The 24,741-nt window shown below is 42.0% G+C and overlaps 1 protein-coding gene across 2 annotated transcripts in view; it reads left to right on the forward strand.

The window, feature by feature from the left end:
- wwox (WW domain containing oxidoreductase) overlaps positions 1-24,741 on the forward strand; it is a 131,053-nt gene that overhangs the window by 67,502 nt on the left and 38,810 nt on the right. Inside the window, exon 9 of one of the 2 annotated variants that reach the window (XM_040133032.1) lies at positions 2,710-2,827. The exons of the other annotated variant lie outside the window; for it this stretch is intronic. Within the exon in view, the coding sequence (XP_039988966.1) occupies positions 2,710-2,802 (93 nt within the window). The 3' untranslated portion in view covers positions 2,803-2,827. Of the gene's footprint in view, positions 1-2,709; positions 2,828-24,741 lie in introns of those variants that run through there. 2 annotated transcript variants of the gene reach the window in all.

Genomic DNA, 24,741 nt, shown 5'->3' on the forward strand with positions numbered 1-24,741 from the left:
CTGAGTCTCATCCAGTGTACATATGGTAATGGATGATGTGTGTGGAACATGTCAGCCACCTCATCATGTAAAAGCCTTTGTGTACAGGAGGGAGCAAAGAGGGCTGGCAGGTAGGCATTAGGCAATATAATGGCCTCTATTTTTACACTGTGGGATACAGTTGAAGAGGGGACGCTTATGAAGCTTTCAAAAAAGCAGACACACGTGGGTGGGTGGGGGGGGGGTTATAAGTGGGCAAGTGAGAGAATAAAACTGCTTTTCAAATAGCCTGACTGTTAGACCAATTTGTCTGAGAACAAGTTCACACGTGTATTTTTTGTTTGTGAGTTTGCACATATTTGTATCTGAGCTAATTTTTTTTTTTTTTTAATAATGAAGCCAATACTAAGGCGCCCAGTGGTGATGTGTTATCCATGCTGTTGTTATTGCTCAGATTGATCAGAGGAGTGGATGGAGCGGCGTTTTTTAATGACCTACTCTGATCTCTCACCATCTGGATTGTGGTGCTCCTAACTGAAATACTGCCTGGTCCACTTTAGAGTCAAATCAGCCTCCGTATTCTTGAACATAAAGTACCAAGTATAAAGAAAGAATGATACATGAGGTTCTTAGCGTCTCACAGCATCATCCTTTGGTTCTTTCTTCAGATGCTAACTGAACTTTTTCTTAAACTTTTGCAATTATTCTCAGGGCCTACATACATACTCGCACACTCACATACTGTACCTTCACCCATGTCTGAAGTTGAAGGGACTATGCCAGGGTCTTGTGCTGAGTGGATGTAGGCCTGCACTGGCCCAGGGAGGTAGTTAATCTCTTTGTGTATGACATGTGTGAGTTCAGGGTATTGTACTGTATGTTTCCCTCTCACTCAGCTGTACTTAATGTAGCCCATAAAGGCTACACAACAATAAGCTACGCCTGGCACTCAGGCCACCATTCCGCACTACACTAGCCCGCTGAGCAGGATAAATGACTCCTATAAACCTGTCACACACATACATACACAGACACACACACACACACACACACACACACACACACACACACACTGGAGCGTGCACAGACTATAGAAAGTCATCTCCCTGGCTGGATCTGCTGTGGATCTCAGGGCGGTTGTGTGAAGTTTGTTTCGCTCTGTGCAGTGTACGGTAATAACCAGAGCGCTGCTCGTAAAAATCTGCAGTAAGAAATATGGACGGAAAAGTCTTCTTGTTATCTGGAATCCTCACACTCAGAGGATATTAATGGAGGCATTGCATTCATGTGATGGTTACATTATGCATTTGTGCATCACTCCCGATTGCTGCTATCCCTTTCTATTCCTTCACTCCGGCCCAGTGTTTAATCAGTGGCTGAAGACAGATCCAACTTCCCTAATGTCCTGGACCTCCCTCTGCATCTCACCCAAGAAGACTGATCTACATTAAGAGCAGATAAAATAGCCCTTCCATGTGATGGCTAGCCACAGTGTTCGTAAATGAATGCCATTTAAAATACATAAAACTGTTATTCTGCATAATACCTTATGAATATATGTGTGTATGAGAAGTAGTAAAGTGTCAGTGGGTGTTGTGTGGCCAGCGATAGATGGCCCTGGGATTTGTTCAGGTTTTTGTGTGTATGTTTGCATCTCACACTGTGTCTAATATTGCACACCACTATTATGACTCTCTGAGATTGAGAGGATTTTATCTATCATTTTTACAAAAACACCCACTAACTGCCCTGACTGAGTGCATTGTAGTGGGAGCAGTGAAAGTGCTATCAGTCTATTTATGGATCCAGTGTGGTGTTTATCAGTCACAGACTGACTATGGCATAGACAGCATCATCTTGCCCCTCATGTAGCTTTTAATGATTTTCCTGTTTAAGATGTCAGTGTCATGTTGCTCTTGTTATTTTCACAGTTGTCCTGGCAACCACAGACGAAAATGGTGCATTCTGGTTTAGTGGCACCCAACTTGATTTTGATAAAAATGTAAATGTGATGTAAATCCTAATATTTATTCTTTCACTTAAAAAGAAGGAAATGAAAAAGGCTAAACACATTATCTCTGTATTTTTATGTCTTGCCTATTTTGGCACCAGCCGTGGTATTCATAAATGAACCACATAGATAATAGTCGTCGGCGAGAAATCCATTTTCATTCTTAATATTTATTCAAGCAGTTCTCTCCCATGTTTATACAATCCAGAGTATTAAAAGATTGATTCAATTTTATGTTTTGGAATAAAATGCAAACAAAAACAGATGCTTGTGTCCCCCCCCCCCCACTCCTCCAAGCTGAGAAGGTATTGTGGTTTATGTAAACCATAGAGCTCTGAGCTCTATTCTGGGCCTGGAGCTTCCCAGAAAGACAGAAAGAGAAGGCAGAGATGGTGAAGGTAGACCGCTGTGCTATACAGCAGGAATACTGTGTGGGTGAGAGCACAAGGCTTAAAGATGTTGTCTGTCTGAGGTTTGGTACAGCTGGTATAATATGACCTGATTTTAGTTACTATAATGTGTTTGTATATCAACCTACAACCCAACATACAGGATACACTATAAATTTCCAGTCAGGTTCGGAAATATATTATTTAATTCAATGTAGGAATGTTCTACATATCTGAATATACTATATATACTGAATCTGAAAACCTGTGTTATGCCTTGAATCCAGGTGTTGAACTTCTCTAAATTTTAATGTTTGTGTCTGCTTTCAGAAAAACATCAAGACTTTTTTCCGAAGACCGGTGCAAAGACACACAAATCTGTTTGTCCATAATTATGATGGGAGCCATAGCGTAACCCCATAATACGATACTATTAAGAGCCGTTTTTTAATTGTAGAAATACTATGAAATAATTTTTCTAAAATAAATAAATCCTATCGAAAACGTGATTTGTTCTGTCCTGCCTGATTCTTCAGTGTTTTATGACACATATAAGTTATTTGTGTAATCCTTCAAATGTTAAAACCATAAGATTTCAAAATACACAAAGACAGGGTAAAAGTTAAAATGCCTGTGGTGAAAGTAAGGATACACCTCTTCACAACTCAAATCTTCTCAAACGTTAAACTCAAACCTAAAGTTCAAACGTGAAACTGGAATTATTCAATCGTATGTTAACCTCACAAAACCAGGTAATGCAGGTCTGCATTGGTTGCCTGAGCTGCTACCTATGATGAAACCCTGGCTTCTCTTAAGGGGACTGGCTGTTAGGTTTTGCAAATCTCACTTGCCCAATAAAAGTTTCCATTTTGGGTTTTGGCTGCTGCAAAATGCCTCTAACTCTGTTACTTGAGGCAGCTGTGTTTGTGTTAGCAGTAACACTTGTTTTTGGGTGTTGTAATGTTGTCTAGTTAAGGGTTGAATGCACTTGCTGAGTTACACTGGGGACTGGAGAAGGTTTAGCTTCCCTATTTCATCCTTATGTACTGCTTTGCAAAAACACAGAGATTAATCTCTGTCTAGTACAGGTATGATTTTCGTTGATCTGTATTGTTGTAAAATTTCCCTCTGTTTTGTTTGTATTATTACATCATTTAATTGATGTATTAAATTTATTTAGATGTGTCTGTTGTTCGTCAGCCACCTTTTGAAAAAATACTTTTCCACCAGCATTTTCACTTGACTTTCCCCAAAACATGTGGTTTGAAACATCAAGTTCTTGTTCCACCTCATAGTGCACGGAGACACACTCATTGCTGAACACTAATTAAAGGCATATTCTCTGCATCCTGTATTGCTGTTCGCTCATGTGTTGGACGGACATGAGGGCGTCCTTACTGAGTGTAGTGGGAGTGGAGCTACAGACGGTGGGATGGGTTGATTTTACATGGGTGCAGATATGTAGGGGGGAAGTGGCAGTCAGTCAAGGGGGTAGTCAAAGCATCCTTCATGTAATTTAAATGCAATTATGCATTTACCCACCCTGTTCCTCCATGGCTCACGGTGCTTGGGTGGATAACAGGGGCGTATCATCATCTAGTCCTGCCCAGGGAACTAGTGTTTCTGTCTGGGCCAGTCTGGCCCTTGCCTCGGCTCCAGTCACCTGCTCTTCTTATTATTGGACATTATTCCACTGGCAGAGCAGAAAGGAAGAGAGGAGGGGAACTTTAATAGCACACCTGAATAGAGGGTGTCATATAATCAATGCATACAGGCCTGCATTACAGGCTGTCACTGAGACCCCATCACACACCAGCAGAGAGGAGGAGGGAGAATTGGATATTAACTCTTGTGAAAGGTGGGATGGGTTTCAGCAGCCTGAAGTTAAATGCCTTGCTCTAAAGGAGATGAGGCCAGAAATGAGGCACCCATTTGAGTTGGGGTTGGGTGTACGTGTTTTGCACAATATTTGCCTCTCTGAAACAGATCTGTGCCCTCTGATCTGCTTTAAGTCTAACTTTCTTTCTCCTTCTATTACCTATCACTTGTTTTCCACATGCTCTCATTGATGTATTATGATGATTTCTCTAATCATGCATACGATCAAAGAAACTGCTTTCCACTGTTTCCACACATCTAACATCTAGTTAGAACTTCCTCAAACAGAACTTCTCTTAAGAAGTTTTCTGTTTTTATGCCTGTGTGTGTATTCATCTGCTGTCGTCAGCAGACTGTAATCCCTCTGAGCCTTCTCTGTGCGTGTGTGTGTGTGTGTGTGTGTGTCTGTGTATGAGTATGTTTGTGTCAGTCCATTTTTTTCCCAGTTAGGAAAACGCCGGACTGCATGTTTGTGTGTGTGTGTGTGTGTGTGTGTGTGTGTGTGTGTGTGTGTGTGTGTGTGTGTGTGTGTGTGTGTGTGTGTGTGTGTGAGAGATGTTCAGCGGAATGCCCTTTGATACAGAGAGAGTTTTAGAAATGCAATTTCCTCTCTTTCAGTATATGCGTGTATTCATGTTGGGTTTATTAGAATATGAAAGTGTTGCGCCGCAGTGCCAGGGTGAACCTCTCCCTCCGTCCGCTCTCGCTCCCTCGCTCTCCCCTTTCGCTCGTTCTGTAGCCTCTGCGGTCTCTCTGGCTGGCTCATGCATTAGAGATGAGGGGCTGGAGAGAAGAGGGAGACCAACGTCAGGGGAGACCAACGGCTTACACCAAGGAAACTTGCCATTTTAACAGGATCAACACCCCTTGCATATCAGACACTTTCAAGTCTGTGTGTGTGTGTGTGTGTGTGTGTGTGTGTGTGTGTGTGTGTGTGTGTGTGTGTGTGTGTGTGTGTGTTTGAGTGTGTGTGTGTGTGTGTGTTTGAGTGTGTGTTTGAGTGTGTGTTTGAGTGGGTATAGGTAGGAGGGGGTGTAGTAGTTAGGAATAGATAAGTGTGTGTTTTTACGTTTTTATGTGCTCTGTTTTTATTATTGTCTTACTTTTTACTTCTGGATTTGACCCTGGATTAAAAATAGAATCTGTCTTCTCGGTGTTACACTGTTGCGCTCAAAGAATGACACAATGAACACAAACCACATGCAATCATCGTCATCCTCCTCCTCACTGTCATTAGGATCATCAACACCTTGCGGTGGATATGAGATTGTTGGATGACAGAATGAAAGGGAAGGAGTGAGGAGTGGTTGTGTAGAGAGAAGAGGCTTTTCTGTTTAATAAAATACTTGTTGATGACCAGTCGTCCTCTCCAAACCATACTGCCAAGTCCCATGTATGTGTGGGCTTGTGTATGTACGCTCCTACAAATGAGACCTCTTTCCTCTGTCTCTTCTCCCTCTGCCTGGGTCTGTCTTTACTCACTCACTTTCTGTACTTACTTTTGTGAGTGCTCCCTGTTCATTGAACAGTTTGATAATGCCAGGCAAAGAGTTGCGCCTCTGTTCTTAGTAGGTGCTCCAGACAGAGGGGCTGCTTGTTCAGGCTTCTCTACCCCTGGAGATTAGATGGGGAGAGGAGGCACAAAAAGGCAGACTCACCCCTGGGGCTAGGCCTCTGTTCTCCCGTCAGCAGGCAGGATGAGGTCAGCTCTGGGGTGATCTGCACGGTGGCACAGCCTGGATCCGTAAGAGCCAAAACCACATCTTCCCTGTCATCATAAGTGGAATGTTGCCATTCTGTGTTTTCAGTTTATGATGAATATCATGACTGACTGTGTCTGTATATTCAGACCTTTTTCTTTTTATTGAATCTTAATGCGTTATTCCTATAAACAAATGACTTTAATCAATACATATATAAATGAACCATTTCTGGTCCTTTGTTTACTGTAAACCATCTATCTCCAGATACGCTAGCTGTCACAAACATTTCATTATTCTCCTTTAAAACACTGAAAACTTTTCCTAATGATCAGTGTTGTTACCAAATGAAGCACGGAGCAGCACAAATAAATAGCAGCCTTCCATTTCAATAGTATATCCACATTGAAAATGTGCATCAGTGAGTCATATGAGAAAAAAATAAATAAAATAAAAACATGATTGTGACCTCTGTACCAAATGAGACCATTGCTGAGAAGACTTAGTCTTAAGAGATGGATAAAGTCCAAAAATGGACATGTACACTATTCTGTTTAACCTACATTTAGTGTCTGCATAGATTGATGTGTTCTCACATGTTCACGGTCAGCGCGGGCAGTCCCCACAGTCATAACTTTTTGGCTGCACACAGACAGTCCTTGCAGACATGGGCTGATGACCAAATTTATGTCACACAGACCCTTCCGAACCGTCATGGCCTTGTAGAGATGGAAGCTGTAAGTTGGGCTTCACATCATATTTTACATTCTTTGCTCCTGGTTTCACTGAAAAATTGTTTGATTGATTGAAAAGAAACCATTTTGCTATTCCTGTTCTTCTGCATTGCAGACTGCATGCTGTTGACACCCATGTTAATGCTTGGAGTATGAAAGAAATTAAAGCATTGTAGCTTATGGAAAGCAAGCTCATTTAAGGGAATGTGGTCTTAATAGTTTTTTTACTTATCATATGCTGCAGATAATTAAAAGCCATTTGTCAATTTGTCTATACTGACTTCCACCTTTAGATTCTCTTTAGATATCACTTTTCTTTTTCTAATTGCTGACTTTTTGCAGTCAGTATGGGGTGGTCCCTCCACAGCCCCCACCCTACTGGCCAGGGGCTAATGTTCACCAGGCCCCCATCCAGACAGGGCCACTCTTCTAGCCTCTGACCCCAGCCATCCCCTCCTTCCACCTGGGTCAGCCCGCAGAGGACAGGGCCTGGGAGAAGATTAATGGAACTCACTGCTGGAGCAGGTGTGTCTGTGTGTGGATGTGTGTGTGCATGTGTGTGTGCATGAGAGGGCAAGAGAGAGAAAATGCACACAGGCCGGTGTTTTTGACAGAGAGAATGTATAGTGGAAATCGAATTTTTTTTTTTTTTTTTGACAACAGGTTTAAGATTCATAGACAATAATGGGACAAATCTAAATAAAAGCGGTTTCTCAAAGGTTTTGCACTTCGAAGCGATTAAGTCAATTAGTCATCAGTTATTTATTATTGTTATTTCTGTCTTCTTCAGGAAACAAGTATAGCCCTTATTTAGCAGGTGATTATGCAGCCCCATGTGTGTCTCTCTCTCTCTCTCTCTCTCTCTCTCTCTCTCTCTCTCTCTCTCTCTCTCTGTGTGTGTCTCCCTCTCCTTCCTCCTGTGTGTGAAGAGTGCTGTTTCAGCAAGGTCTTCTGTTCATTGTCAAGGTGTCCTCCGCACCGGCTCTTTTCTGAAGGCCCTTTTAATGGATTGGCCTGATATACCTTCCAAATGGAGCACTTTGAGCGTTAATTCGCTTTCTGATAAAGATCCCCCCTTTTTACCTTCCCTTTCTATAAGTCTTCTCCCCGATATGAAGTACACAAGGAAGGGCAGACGAGCACAAAATCCTCTCTCTGTGTCAGGCTGGGTGGGAAAATGGACTTGGGTGCAAAAGAATCAATTGGATCCCCATTCATGTGTTAGTGGGCTGGAATGAGGAGAGTGTATTGTGGAGAATGGCTGGAGTTTGCCTCCACAGACTGGCCCAGTGTCTGGGGGGGAAATTGGAGCCTTTCTGTCGGCTTTGTGGCGACAGCAAGGGTTATCGCCGGGATCTGGCCATTCGCAGGTATAGCTGTCAAAGCTGTCACTACCTATGAGCTCAGGAGCATGTCTGCACACATACAGTTTGCACACATACCGACAGACACGGCCACACATATACACAGGCAGGAGCATGCTTAGACCCTGCCAATACACATACAGTACACATGCACAAACAAACAAAAATGTTCACACACAGACATGCAAACAGCATCTAAATTATGGAAGTAGGCTATATAAGATAAGCGGTACATTTTTGGACAACCTATTAACGCTCCAAAGCTCATTCAATCTGTTAACCCTCAGCGTGCCGGAGTCCCAAGCTGCATTTTGGCTGTTCCCGAAGGAGCACAATTGAGGTGGTTTGACCTGTTTGCCCACTCAAGTGTGACATTATTGTGCCGTATTTGCAGCCAGACTTGAAAACTTCTTTTCCTCAAACTACAAATTAAACATCGTGTCTCTACACAAGTGCTTACATGGTCAGATTCTTATGAATAACTTCCAACCTGCATTCATTACCCAGCTCTGCAGGAAAGTACTCTATGTCTACTGGCCTTCTGATGCAATGTGGTGAGCTAGAAGCCTCTGACTCTTCAAACAGTTTTCTCTTGCACTCAATTATTTATTTATTTTTTCTGTCATTGACTGAGCGGGAGCAGCGCTTTGAGCAGTTTGTGTTTCTTTGTTCATCGCTGGAAATAGGGGGCCAAAGTAAAGCCCCTTTTCTTGTCTTCTTGGCTGGTAGTTTATTTGTTTGATTGGTATGCTGTATTGTGTTTTTAGCCTGTGTGTGTGTGTGTGTGTGTGTGTGTGTGTGTGTGTGTGTGTGTGTGTGTGTGTGTGTGTGTGTGTGTGTGTGTGTGTGTGAGGGAGAGAGAGAGCTGAGAGCTGCTCTCTCACCTAGAGAGAAAGAGAGAGAGAGAGAGAGTAAACTCATGTTTACAGTGTTGTCCCAGTGGATGAGGGTTCCCTGCGGTTCAACCCAATTATGATCAGAGAAAGTAAAGCAGCCCAAAACATATGCACATCTTGGCTCTGGAGAGGAAGAGAGAGATAGAGCAGGAAGAGTGGAGGAAGAGGGCAAAAAATTGCAGAGCACAGGACCCAGTGGGCTCTCACTTGGACCATTTGGCAAACACACTAATTAATACCTTCACACACACACACTCACTCACACACACACACACACAACCGTGCGCAGAGACGCTTTGTCACATTTTTCAGTCTGCTGACTTAATTTAAATAATTCCTTTTCCATTCCTTTCATTATTAAGTGTGCTTTGACTTCTTCATTATCATATTTGTTCTCTGTCAGACACACCACCATTAGCCTCATTTGTGAAAGAGTTTATTCTGTCTTCTCTCCTCTTCGCCCCCTCCCTCTCCTACCCCCTCTGGATGGCCTGGTCATCCCTTCTCTCCCTTCAGCGAGACATTGAGAGACAGAGACAGAGAGCAAATCCAACAGCATGTTTGATGCATTTTTAAACAGCTCTGGACTTTTTTAAGTTTCCAGCCAACAGAAGATCTCATCTGCTATAATTTAATCAGCGGGAGGAATCACACTGCATATTTAAGCAACATTAAATATCTCCCGTTCTCCCTCTTCGGCCACTTAACTGAGAACGGTTGGGGGGGGGGGGGTTATTTCCTGCGTATTTCCCCACATTCACACTCTTTTCATCTGGCACTTAAAAGAGGCAGTGATTTGTCAAGTAATTACCATCTCTTTTTGGAAAGAGAGAATGTTCAAGTGCTGTTAGGAGAGTTGTGGTTGTTCTGGCACACAGGGTGGAAAGCTGTAGAAGGACTACAGCACAGTGTTTACACAGAGGTCAGAAAGCTGATTTTACACACTATATCCAATCTATTCAAAGTATAACACAGTTAAACCATAATGTAAATCTAGTGTTATTTATTTTCCATTAAATGATCCATGTATTGAATTGCATTACTGTTGTTATCAGACTATTTGTAAACTGCGAGTCTATCTTTTAGTGTGTTCTCATGGGTGTGTGTTGCACAGGGCTTTGTTGGGGAGGCTTTCCTATTGTGCCCATCGCAGCTTTTTTCTGTAACATAGATATAAAAAAATGAATATTTATCAGTGGTCCAGGGCTGTGTGCTGTGGGATAGGGAGAGTGGAGAGTAGGCTGTCTGTGTGGATCAGGGGAGGACCAGGGGAATTGATTTTTGACCAAATGTGTTTTGGATTTAATTCAGCTGCTGCATTTTTCTCCACTGCTTTATTTGCATAGAAATCATTTGAGGTGAGTGAATTTTAGAGGAGAGCCAAGTTGCAAGAAGCTACAGTCCTTCTTTGTGCGTCTGCCATTGAGTGTTTATGTTTTTGTGTGTAAGTCTACAAAACATCCGTGTGTCTTAAGTCAGTCTTTTCATGATTGTGTCCTGTGTGTTTCTTTTCTGTGGGCTCTGACCTGTGCTGTTACATGTGAAGGCAGCACTCCATGTAGTTAAGCGCTCTGGCTCTCTCTCATATATGCACACACACACACACACACACACACACACACACACACACACACACACACACACACACACACACACACACACACACACACACACACACACACACACACACCTCCATCAGATCCTCACATTTCCTTTTTACACTCGACTTTGAAGGGGAACATTCTGATGACAGTCAATAGCCCAGACAGCAAAGCTCTGTCAATATTTAGACAGTACTATAGTGTTGTAAAATGAACCAATACACAATGGATGAGGCTCCTCACTGGATTAATGATGCCTGACTGACTGGCTCCTGCAGACACAAGTGGAGATGAAGATGTTATTTACCTCTTTCTCGCTCTCTCTTTCTTTCCCTTTGTCGCTCTCTCTTTCTCTCCTTCTCTCTCACACCTTCCTTCATTTGGAAGCTGCTCCTGTGTAGTTTTGCGGTGATCGATGAGTCTATGTTCAGTTAAAGAGGAATCTGATTCCAATAGAATAACGCTGGGCTTTGTTCAATTTGCATTTGTGCTTCTCTCGACACTGCCTCAGCTTCACAAGAGTGCCGTTTGTACAGTAATACACTGTAGCGAGTTGTAGTTGTGCTGGTTTAGATCGGGGGAGGAGAGGAAATGCTGATATTGATCCCAAAGTGGCCTCAGCCCAAATCATATGGAATACAATTAATGGTTCAAACACTGAAACAATAATTTTGATTTTCTTCTTGCCAAGCATCTGTCCCTTTAAAGTCACTCTTTGGTTTGTGTCTCCCTTTTGCTCCGGTGACGCAGTGCTGGCCCTTGTGTGACTTCTTCCAAATGGGCATTAGAATCACCACGCTGCCATTGACTGTAATGGAATGTGACAATTAGTGCTCTTGTCGCTAGGCTAATGGGCCTGACTCCTCTGTTGGGGCCTGTGGGAGGTGCATTGTGGGATAGCCTAAATGTTGGCTGGCGCACAGTGGATGAGTGTGAAGACGGGGCTAAGCGCCTCTCTTCTCCTTTTAGCCTTTCCTTGTCTTTTTCCTCATTTCTCATGGAAGAGCACAGACTGTTGGAGAATGTAAAAATCCTGTGTTTCTAAATGTCAACTCCTTACGCTGGCCAGTGGGATTGTGCTCTAAGTGGTGTGTTAGATAGGCAGGTAGGAGTAAAATATAGCCCAGAGGAGGACCTGAAAGCACAGCTCTTCCCAGACAAAAAAAATGCCCAGGACTGATAGATCTGTACACAGAAACATCAGAGGGGGGCAAAGGTTAAAGGGAACAAGAGTGAGACTGTATAAAACGTAGAGGAAGAAGACAACCCTGTAAGACTGCTCTGTCAATGCTGTTGTGCTGTTGGATGGAAGCTCTTTCTATCCTCCTCTTGTCTTTTATTTCTACACTCACAATTTCCCACTCTGTCAACTTCAAATAAAAGTGGAACTGAGAACAAATGTTACGTAGCTGGTTTGCGCGCGTCTCCTAATCTTCCGAAAGTCATGCATTTCTTTGATTACCACTTTAGTTGGCTTCAGTGCCTCTTGACAGTGGTGGTTAGGCCCCTGCCCCTCCACTATCTCCCAGCTCCATACACCAGCTTCACTGGAACAGATTAAATGAACACAATGATTCTTTAATCAGATAACCCACGCTCCGAATAGATTAACCTTCCTAACGCAGGTCCTCTTCCCTCTCTCTCCATCTCTTCTCCTCCTTTCTCCTCAACCAGAGAGAGAATGGAGGTCCACAAACTTTAATCTTCATTACCTGCTTTGATTTCTCTGCTAAAGGAAGAAATGCATAATTTACATCCTTTGAAGTAGCTCCACTATTACTGACAACATGTTACCTTTAATCTTAAGAGCCCCGGAACATTAAATATTTAGTCATTTACCGAACAAAGGAGGACCGAGGCGATGCCTTCCTACCTCTTTGACTTTCACTGTCATGTGCACTCAATGTCCCGAGTAAGAAGCAATTAATTTTGGGGGCAGAAACAGCTTTTACTGAAGTGCAGGTAACTTTAAGTTGTTTTCACACTTTTACCTTGTTATTTAATCCTGCTGAAAGGAGAGAGCTTTAAAGTAAAGTGCTACCGTTAGCAGAACTGGATGTGGGTGACCGGAAGGCTAACAAGTTAGTGCCAGTCTGTCTCTGTCTGTCAGTCTGTCTGCTGAAGGTTTTTTTAAAAAATCACCAACGAAACAATGAATGATACCCTTGTCCACATATCTCTCTCAGATATAATCTTTTACCAGAAAGCACTAGAATTGCATTACATCTATTATTTTTGAAATTTGTCATTTCAGTGCATTTGGGTAGTTACAAACAGTCTGTGCCCTATTGGGCGATTTTAAACGTCCAGTCATTAGTGACAAAATAGAAAACAGTAACTTTTCAACAAATGTCTCAATGGCTTTGGTAATTTTTTGTACTTTTAATGAATGGTAGATCCTTTGATAGCCTTCTTCATCTTTCAGCTGTGGAACAGAGTGGATGCACTAGCAGTTTGTTTTCCAATTCCTCGTTGGGCTCTCTGAAGGAAAATTAGACAATTATCCAGACTCATAATGTTGTTCCACCCTCCAACCCCTATCCTCTCCCCCTCCTTCTTTCTTCATCTCCTCCCCCTCTCCGCCTTTTATGATTAATTACTCTGTGAACATCATATGCCAGTTGAACAGAAACATAAGTGTGGGACTACGTAATTGTGTGTCTCTGTTAATGAGTGTTGATACACACTTACAGTAGTTGCTCAATCCCTCCCTGTTGTCTTTCTCCCTCCCTCTTGCACACATATACACAAAATGTGTGTATTCTCAAGTATATATGCACACAGAGACACACACACACAAAGGCCAGGGGTATAGATTACCATAGTAATAGGCGCTGAGTAGCTTAGGGCTGGTGACTGATGGTCTTATGCAACACCTCTGTCTGCCACTTGGTCAGTGAAATTAATATCCACTCCAGTCTAAGCCGGGCTCTGAGCCTGAAGTTGCTGGTAGGAATCGTGAGCTGTAGCCCCAGGCTAAAATCTACCTAACTTCCTCTCTGAGCTCCAGCAGGCACCAGAGACACTGCTGCGACTAAAGTCATTAAGAAATAGGCCCACCTCTTTCTCTCACTGTCTTTCCTTCTTTGCTTGCTCCCTCTCTTGCTCCTTCAAACATCTCCATGAGGGCCTGCAGGAATAGAAATGCTCTATTGATCAGAATAAACAGTGGAATAATCTTTAGTAATCAGCCCGGACTCCGGCTTTATTAACAATTGATGTGGTCGGAGTGGAGATCAAGAGAAGCACGGCTAAGATGGACTACTGTGTATGTGTATGTGTGTATGTTAGTGCAAACAAGATGAAGTATGGTTCGTGTGTGTGTGTGTTTATCTTTTCTTTTCTTTTTTCAGTCACCCAGTTCATCTCCATCTATAGGGCCCTGTCTCTTTGCCCCATAAATTATTAAACATTTTCTCTCCTGGAGCCTGCCATGCACTCTGTGCCTTTTGAAATACAGAATGCACACAAATACTCATATGGAAACCTATGGTCTGAAGTATGCACGCACACTTACTAAGACATCAACAGCGATAAGAAACATAAAAGCGACAAAAGTGTAGAAATAAGACTGTACACTTTTGGTGGAGTATCTGAAAGCCTTGACAGCCTGTTTTGGCCTTTCTCTCTCCTTAGTATTGTACTCGAACTTGACATATCGGTGACTCATTTTTCAGTATAAACCTTTTCGTCCTTTTTGCTCATAGCACATCACAGTTTGTCTCGTTGTTAAGTGTGTATGTGTGTCTGTGTGCGGGCCCGTGTGCAACCACCCCTGGGCAGGGCATTTTTCTCCTTTCAATACGACATTGATTTTCTGTATGACTTCATCAGACTAATACCCGCTTTGCCTCCTTCTACACTTGCACTTGCTCTCTCTCTCTCTCTCTCTCTCTCTTTCTTTATCACACACACACTCTCACACACACTCACACTCACACTCACACAAACACAAACACACACACACACACACACACACACACACACACACACACACACACACACACACACACACACACACACACACACACACACACACACACACACACAGATACCCATAATGCCAGCGTTTCCTCCCAGCAATCAGTCAAGGCAGCTTGTCTTTGGATCAATGGCCTCTATGAGCAGACTTCAACACTGGAAATGGAAAATGGACCATTCAGAAAAGCTGAGCATATAACATAATGAGCAGTTAGGCTGTCACTCCAGTGAGAGAGAGCACCATGAAGATAACTTGACATATCTGGATTTCTATTTGCATTATGTATTCTCATGAGACATTATTTGTGTTGCTCTGTCCTGTTTGTATTCTCTCTGCATGATATCAAAAAAGCCCACATAATCTCTGTAGATATTTCATTGCAAAGACCTTTAACAAGACAGATTCCTCCTAAAATAACATATGACAACACAGAGCTATAAAACATTGAAGGGGTTTGGAAACTGAACTCACCATAAACCTTTATTGTGAGTCTACAGAGACAGTACTATAGGGAACTGATGGTCGCCAGATCAAGGCTTTTTTGGCTGTTTAAAATGCTGGATAGTCTGTTTATTAACCCTAACAAACACCAACCCATATGGCGTGCGTACACACATGCATAGACAGCCAGTAATACTCCCCGCTTTGATAGCACAGCACATACTCTCTGTGATAATACACTCAGTGATCCATATCAGCAGTACATGAAGTGTCACACAGAAAAGAAAAAGGGGGGGGGTTGGACAGAGAGAGAATCTAGTTATCCTTATGCGAACATGCAGATTAGAACCCTGCTGGGTTCACTACATGTAATTGAAGTGCGGCGCTTATCTGTGGATTCAATGGAGAATAGAACTTCGCCACATTGCAGGATGTTATGAATAGAACGAATGTCTTAAAAATGTGGTTAAAATGCACAAGCAGGTACGTGCGGGAATATGTGCATGTACAGTATGTACAGTATACGTGTGCCTATGTGTGTGTTTGAGTGTGCCCAGGCATGCGTTGCATTATCTGACAGTGATATAAGGATGAGTGTAAGCTGGTGAGAACTCAGGTGGAGGCCAAGTGGTGTCAGGAGTTAAGAAAGAACGGGATACCTGGTATTTTTGGCTCCCCCAGGCTCAGAGTGACAGGATACAGTGTCCTGGTGTTACCACAATGTTTGTTTCAAGCCTTCATATTATTGTAGCAGGCGTGGAGAGAACACTTGTAGGATCAGACCCTTCAGGAATAACCCTCATTTCTGTGCCTCTCTGATCCCTGTTTGTACACAGTTCTTAGATGTGTTTTCTCACACAGTCACACACACTTCTTCTCCCCCTTTATGTCTGCCTTTTCTTTTTCGCTCAGACTGACTCTTTGTCAGCACTACTACATCAGTCTCCTGAACACCCCCCCCCCAGACAAACCAGGTCATACAATTTTGCGGTGTGTCTCCACTTTTAAGTTTTTGCTCCACTCTCCTGATGCATCACCTTACTGGTTAAGAGCAAATAGGGAAGGAAAGAGATTATAAGATAAGAGAGAGAGAAAGAAAAACACCTTTTATCCTGTGAATGAAGTAGGCATTTCCTGGGTCAGTCAGCAAAAAAATGCACCATCCGTTCAACTTTCATCAATATGAGATAAGTGATTTAGATCTAGTATTTGTCAAGCTGGGTATCATTCCCATATGTTATCCATTATTACTACTGGACATGATAACATTTTACTCATCATCTCTGTTGTAGGGAATTGAATGACACTGGCAATAATGTTGACTGGGGCAAGAAGCACAATCATCTTTCACCTTTTCAAGTAAAATTTTAAAAGTTGCCGAGATTAAAAAAAAAAAAAAAAAAAAAAGATCTGAACGGAAATAATCCTGAACCCTTGCCTTTGACTCTAACTGAAGGTAAACTCAGAAATGATGAGTAGAATGCAGTGATGGAAGAAGTATCTATTTACTTACTTTTGTTTAAGTAGAATATACCTAAATGTAAAAGTAAAAGTACATAGTATTGGCATATAGTACTCATTATGCTGAATGGCCCGATTGGGAATAATATATATTATTGGATTATGATTATTGTTGCATTAATGTGTAAGCATCACTTTAATGTTGCAGCTGGTAAAGGTGGACATAACATAGCTAATTTATATACGGCCAGGTTGTTTCACCTATAATCAAACATCATCACTAATTTGTTGATTATATTTTGCATTAAGTCTAAATCTACAAAGTAACTATTAACCGAAGCTGTCATATCATGTTTGTAGTGATCTAAAAAGTACGATATTTTGCTCCAGAATGTAATGAAATGTTTTATAGAGTTGTAAATTTTACTTTTCAATGGTAGCTCCCATTGTAGAAGGAAAATAACCATCCCGTGTGCTGACACATCTTCTGTTCCCTGAGTTATCAACTCTTTTTTTTTCTTTTTTTTCTTTTTTTTTTTTTTAAGAGTTTCTTCTTGTTCAGACAAAGCAGAGCTGTTTCCTACGAAGTCTCTAAAGATATTCTATAGTTACTGTAGACTCTTTGACCTGACAGTGAAGTGTGAGCAGAGCATACACTGGCCCTTTATGATGCTGCCTGTGTTTCTGGCTATAAGTTCAGGTTGTAAAAGTTTATCCCCTTTATGTACTTTAACAGCCTTTAATATCAGCTCATAAACTAGCACCAAACAGGCCACTGAGGCCCTCTCTCCCTCAGATAGATGACACACTGATGAACGCTCTGTCAATTAACAGCTCCACATCTCCAACACTTGACTGCCTCAACTGGGAGGAGCAGGAGGGGGGAGAGTGGGGTTTGTGCTAAGCATGTGAACGCTTGAGTGTGAACATTGGCAACAAATACAGAGAAATGAATGAGGATTTTTCCTCTGAGGTAAAACAACTCTGTGTTTGTGTGTGTGTGTGTGTGTGTGTGTGTGTGTGTGTGTGTCTGTGTCTTTGTGTGTCTGTGTGTCTGTGTGTGTGTCTGTGTGTGAATGTGTGTGTGCAAGACGAGACTGTGTGTATGTGTGTGTCCCAGTGGAGTGTATAATCTCTGCTGTCTCTGTCTCCTGCCTGGCTATGACGCAGAGGGAGGATGTGATGGAAATCTTCCTCTATTTAAATCCACCGCTGGCACATCAAAGCCTGCTGCTGCTGCTGCCGCTGCTGCTGCTGGAATAACAGAAATAATTAGACACAAACGCCTCATTTACATAAAAATGTTAATTAATCTCTTCTCTCCTAGCCCAGTCAGACTGAGAGGGCCCTGTGTACTGTATATCTGTCTGTGTGATCTGTGTGTGTGGAGACTGAAGTATTTTTTTTGGTCAGTTATGAATGAGGAGTCAGAGGCTGTAACTGAGGCTTTCACATCTTCCTCTTTATATTTTTCTCTTTTTATGTGTCAGTTAAATCGTAGTAAACTCTCATAACAGCTGTCCCATGGATGGTCATGTGTGTGAACACTGTTGGACTGCCTACATGAAAGACCTGACTAATAGGCCTCTTGCTGTTTGTTCCCGTCCTCCATGTTTGTTCAGATTCCGTCCTCTCGTCTGAGCAGCTTCATCTTATGGAGACAAGCTTGCCACGGTGATTACACAAACTCTCACACTGTTTATTTCAAACTAGCTCTGCCAATGGATGCTACAGTTTGTGGGTTGTCTTCTGGTGTTCTTGTAACTTCCATCTTCATGTGAAAAACAGTTTTTTTAAAAATGGATGGATGGAGGATGTAATTTGGGATCAGTGTTAGAGTATATGAATGTGTATGTATTTGAACACTTTGGATAGTTTTTATATTTAATCGTTGTATCTACATTACTTGTTTTGTCCTATAATTCTATTTCATTTAGTTTGAACTCGTTTTTATTTATTACGTTTATGTTTTGTCTTTATTTTATGTCTTTGTTTTGTCTTTACAGTGAAACACTCTTATCTAGAAAGGTGCTATGTGATTAAACTTTATTTACCTACTTAAATATTGCTCATACACATGTATAAATAAGTGAATTAATTTTAAAATTAAAATGATTATTGAATCACTATGGCTACAGCAATCAGAAAGTTTCAGTTCCTGTGTCTGTGTAATCTCCATCTCTTCAGTATTTAAAATTCTAGATTACAGTCTGTCTGTAGAGGTGACCTCCTCCTCCTTTCATCTCTGTCTGCTTAAGATGAGACAACACTCTCTGACTGGAGAGTAAAGACTCACCAAGTTGAGCCTGATTATAACAAGCACTTAAATCTGCTTCTGCACACCCCCTAACACCAGGGTTTTATTAGAACAAGCATTTACATCAGCCTCTACACTAGCTTTATTAGATCTAAGACCTCTTACATCATTCTTTACTCACCAGGTCAGGGTTTATCAGAGCTTTTCACTTTGTATGAAAAACTGATTGCAGGGAAGATTTTGGGAAATCATCTGGAAAAAAAGGGAATATATTGACATTTTTGTAAATACATAAAATATATTTTTAATGTATGCAATTCTTGAAGTGATGCATTAACTTTGGTTCTCTTCAATTCTCAAAATATATAAAATTAAAAATATATCCAACTATGCTGTTACACACTATCCACTCTTGTCTATATAGTATGTTTGCTTTTAAAGGCCAGGAGTCATCTTAATGCTCTAGCAGATTGTTGCCACTGGCCTGCTGCTCTTTGTTTTCCATTTTATCATAACTGTGTCTTTATTATAGCCTCAGATAATGTTTGCTGGGATTATAAAATCAGATACAGGAAAATGTTCCACATAAGCTGTATTTCTAGGAAACAAAAGTGATATTGTTTATTGGTGTGACTTTCAATTCTGTGCCTCATCTTTTTTAGATGTGTACTGCCAGTCAGTTACGAATATAGACGTTTTGCTTTGTGAAACAGCCCTCTCCTGTTCCTGTGAGTCTCTAAGCAGTTCAGTATGACTCTCCAGTAGCTCTATCGACTGGCTCTCTGCTCCTCCAGTCCAGTCTCGGCTGCTCCTTTCATTTACACACCCAGCGCACAGCAGCCCTGCTCCGTGGAGAGCCGCTGAAACAAGACTTCATCAATTCCAGATGAAACACCAACATTTCCTCCCATTACACCAAAGCACCGCTCCCGCTCGCTCTCCGCGATCTCTCACTGCTCTGCTCTCGGTGTGTGTAATGAGGAATGGGACTGTGTGTGTGTGTGTGTGTGTGTGTGTGACTGTGTGTGTGTGTGTGTGTGTGTGTGTGTGTGTGTGTGTGTGTGTGTGTGTGTGTGTGCGTGCGTGCGCGTGCGTTTATGTGCTTTGTGTGTGTGTTTGTGTGTAATGAGGAATGGGAGTGTGTGAGTCTATGGTGGAGGCAGGGAGAGGCAGTGCTGAGGGGATTGGTCCGGGGAGCAGGTGTGTTTGTTTGATGTCTTTCTGCAAATAGAGAGAGAGCAGAGAGGAGGGTGGGAGAGAGATTTTCAGCAAAGACGTTCTCCCCCTCAAACTCCATCTCTCTCTTGCCTCCCACACTTCTCCTGTACAGAGAGAGAACTCATTTTCTCTCTCTGTCTCTCTCGAGGCATTTAAGAATTCTTACTCAAAGCCTCTCAAATTCAAATTCAGATTTGCTTTATGGGCATCACCATTAAGTACAGTATTGATAAAGCATGTTGTAGGTGTTTTACGGTGTGAGTTCAGGGTTTTCAGCGGTGAAATAAAACATTAACCTTCATGGACAAAGAACAGAAACACAATTATATCCAGTGAGCGTGACTATGGTTTAGATCCTCATCTGCTAACAAAATTGCTCATGAGATGAGATGTGTCACGATCTGGGTGACTTACTCCCTTGGTTAAACAATTTACGGAGGAAAACCATGACATATAGTTATTCAGAACGTAAGAAAAACAACAACAACAAATGGTTGTCACATTACGAGAGACAGACTGAAAAACGTGTCTGAAACGCATCTTAAGTTGACATGCTGCCAGTGTCTCTTGGAAGCTTTGTAACTTAACTTTGTTGTTGTGTACGGCTTGCAGTGTTTCTGTATATACTTTCTGTATTTGCATCGCATTTTTTTTATACATTATATACTTTTCTTAATAAGACGTTCGTGTTGTCAAAATATTTGGTTTTGCTTGTGTTTTGTCAATAACCATGGGTTTTCTGAAGTTGCAGTGCATTGAGCTTTCTCAGCCACTGTAATATACACTACACAGCATACACTATACTACACTATACAACTCTAATGCTGTACAACAAGGTACCACGTTGGTAACGTACTATGATGAAAGAAAAAGGAATTGTTGAAAACAAATCTTCAAAATCATACTTATTGTGTTGGTCTAAGGGAGTTTTTTATTCTTGGTATTTGAGGCTTATTTAAGATAAAAACCTTCCTCTGTCTTTACACAAGCTGCAGTATAGCAAGAAGCGATTTACTTTCTCTACCTCCTGTCATTGGCAGAACTGTCCATTTGGTTTGCCAAGTTCGCCAACGTCAACCGTTATCAGTGGCCTGGCTGTGGTCACCCAGTCTGTACTTTGTTAATGTTTTTCTCAGTCTGCCTATTACTATTGTTTGTACAGTGCTAAACAGAACTGAAGATTGCAGAGCTACTCTTGCTCTCTCTTTCACCTACTCTTTCCCGTCAAAATATGGCATAATCATAGCTGTTGTACTGTGGACAATGCCTCTGAGATGTTTTCTTATTCTTCTGATCTGGAGCCGGTCAACCCTGAGGGAGCTTAGTTTCAAATCAACACACTCTCCCCATGCAGCACCCCACCTAGCTGACTTACTATATGACCGACTGCTCAGGATCAGCAGCTCTCTGGAGCAAACAAAGTCAGACCTGCTGTCTTCGTCGCGTCTGAGTGTAGTGGAAAAGGGAAGCAACAAGCTTGGCTCGGCCACAGGAAGGAGAGGATGTAATGGAGGAGGGCAGAGGCTGATACTGGGGGAGAAACGGGCAACTGGGGGAGGGGGAGAGTGGGGCTTCTTGTTTGTTTAAAATCTTTATCTTAATCTCTGCCCTGAGGACACAAAAGCGAATTCATCCGGATAACTGGATTATCTCACTTAGATGAGTCAAACACACATAGGGCTGCACTCTGTGTGGGTGTGTGTTTCAGTGTGTGTGAGTAGGAGTGGGAAAGGGAAAGAGATGTATGAGGGTGAGTGCTTTTTTTATTACGAGGTTATGTGGATCTTCTTTTATTTAAGCTGGACAATTTTCACACTTGAGTATATTAACTACAAATAAGGCTTTTTCAGCTGCAGATTTGTACCTTGACCAGTGTTAACACACACTTTAAAAGGTGTATACTAAGCAACTAAGACTTAGGTTTCGGCATTGTGTTTCTACAGAGAATTTGGAAAATTTTCAAAATAAGTTAGGAGCTGCATCTTTAGGTTTTCACATTGGCATCAACAGTGGTCAAAACTCCAGCAACTCTTGTGGTATAAACAACAACTTCTTTGGGTCATAGATGACCCTGATGATGGCCACAAGCCAAAATGTGTTGGTCTTGCTTTAAAGTTGTTCTTCATACTCAATGTGTTGCTGGAGTTTTGATCTTTTTCAGACTATTTCCCTCTTCCACATTGGAAGTATGTGAAGTTGAAATCTGTGCTCTGCTCCTACTCTGGCTTCAACACGCACCTATGTTGGCTGCCTCTTGTTCAGGTTCTTTACTCTAGGTAATTAGAAATCCAGCTCAATCCAGCTGAAGATGGCCATGTAACGTCTAGGATTATCATATGAATTTGAATTGATGTCAATTCCTCCCTTTTCTCATCAGCCTATGGTAATGACTCCAACCCTGATTCTGAAAATCCTGTAAGAACAGTGAATGTGTGGCATGAGGGCAACGGAGTTCGGAAGTGTTTATGGGGGGAGGCTGAAAGTTCCTTTCATGTGTTAACTTATCCTTTAGTTATTAGGTTTCATGTCCAAACTAACAAAACACAAACCACTGCAGCTCCCGTAGGATTACAATGAGCTTGACATTACCCTCATTAGATGTGTGCTTTACATAGATATGTGTGTGTCCCCATGTGTGTTTAAGCACTAAATCATTCATATTTCCCCTTGCTCTCGCTTTAATTGGCCCTCTTTCCACATTTGCCAGGATGCCACCCCCTGCCCTCATCCTTACTCTCTTCTGCCCCCCCCCCAACCACACACACACACACACACACACACACACACACACACACACACACACACACACACACACACACACACATACACACACCCTCACAACCTGGCTCTGCTCTCAACTTGACCCTAATTGATTGTAATGAGAACAAGCTCTTATACCTTCCTCCCAGTATCCCATCCTCTCTGTTTTCTTCCTGTTTCATTTATTGTGTGTTTGTGTGTGTGTGTTTGTGTTTGTGTGTGTGTGTGTGTGTGTGTGTGTGTGTGTGTGTGTGTGTGTGTGTGTGTGTGTGTGTGTGTGTGTGTGTGTGTTACTAGTAGTGTGGGAGACATGAATTCCTTCTGTGTCCATACGAGTATTGAGCAGCTGTAGAAATCTGTATTACTCAGGACATGCTCACTAGCCTATGAAAGGCTCAAGCGTAGTAAGATTAATAGTGTGCCACTTTTGGGAAACCTCTTAAACGTGTGACGTGAAAGACTGATGTTTGACTCTCCTCTGCAAAAGGAGTTTGGTTTTTGGTTATTTTTCCACTAGTTAGTATAGTGGTTGAGCCTCAGTTTGAATCCAATGGGGTAGCATCAGGGTGGGGTTATGCTCAAAGGTTAGAGAAATTTTTGGACGTAGCCGCCCCCTATTCCGACAATGGAAAAGTGTAGGGGGACACTGTTCCACCATCCAACAAGCACTGACTTTGGTCATTTTGTTTTGGTTTATTGTTATTTTTGTTTGGGTTAGTGGGTAAGTAGTTGGATCGGACTTGCACAACAGTAGCTTTGGGTGAATCAGAAGCTGTGTGAGTCAGACCCAGTCTTGAAGACAATGTCTTTACTGCCCTTGTGTCAGGATGTGAACCTGTCAGACAAAGTGATGTACCTACCAGACAACCTTGCACCTTTCCAGTTGGGGATTTATACTGACAGATTTCTACAACCCAGTCGCGTCTTGAGTTTCTCTCTTGTGAGCCAACACTTCACCTCTTGCCTACAACTTTGTGTTTCCTGGCTCTCATTTGACTGGGTTTTATCATGGATTGTCAAAATCCCTCTTTCAAATTTCTCCATAACTCCAATAGACCCCTTTTAGACTCTTCATATTATTCAAATACCATCTGTCCAATTCTTTAGTGTTGCAACTCCTCTCAGTTTCTGAACAACTGCTAATGAATGACCCCTACATGATGTCACCATGCTAATTCATAACACCTGACATTTTTCTTTGCTTTTAAATGCCAATATGATGAAACACCATGTCAAGGCCAACTATCAATCTACGCCTTCGTAATCAGCACTAAAGGGATTGAGCAGTGGCTTGAACCAACACACACATGCAGTATACATGCACAGCACACATATGCACACACAAGCATGGACATATTAGTGTGCTGTAGCATTAGCACTGGGTGGTAAAATTATGGGGGTGTTTTAACAGTCTAATGTATGAGCTTTAACATCCAGGAGATGACAAAGTGCAGAGTCGTTTACAGTAGAAGGTCTTCACACTCTGTTAATGCCATACCATTTAACGCATGGCAGTGTACCCACATTTACTCTGTTGCAAGATCGATAACTTCACAGTAAGGCATTCATATAGTTGCGATATGAAGTGCAAGTGCTTGCACTGTTGAACACAGCAACCACCAAAACACAGGTCAAAATAATAATCTTCATCTCCATCTGTAGCAGAGGGTTCCTCCTCCTTTCAAGTACACAGATAGACACCATACAGATAAATTGTTAGTTTGACGGATGTTAAGGTGGCATTTACATTAAAGTCCAGTGATCATCAGGGTTTCAAATGACAGGTCGATACGGCTGAGAGCTTTCAGCCTCCGTTGCAGCCCAACATTGATCAATTGATTTATAGATTAATGGGAACACTGATGATAACCTACAGAAAATGTGGTAATGACAAACAGTACAAACACATACACATACTTGCAAGCAGTCACACACACAATCCCAGACAGGCAGGTTTAGGTGACCTCTAAGCTTCTAAGGTGAGTCCGTTCGGTCAGAGAGGACAACAGGGGTGAGATGTTGTGGTGTGAGACAGTCTGACATCGACCTGTCTGTCAGATGTCTAATCCC

The sequence above is a fragment of the Xiphias gladius genome, chromosome 8, assembly GCF_016859285.1.
Source record: "Xiphias gladius isolate SHS-SW01 ecotype Sanya breed wild chromosome 8, ASM1685928v1, whole genome shotgun sequence".
NCBI classification, from domain to species: Eukaryota; Metazoa; Chordata; class Actinopteri; order Istiophoriformes; family Xiphiidae; genus Xiphias; species Xiphias gladius.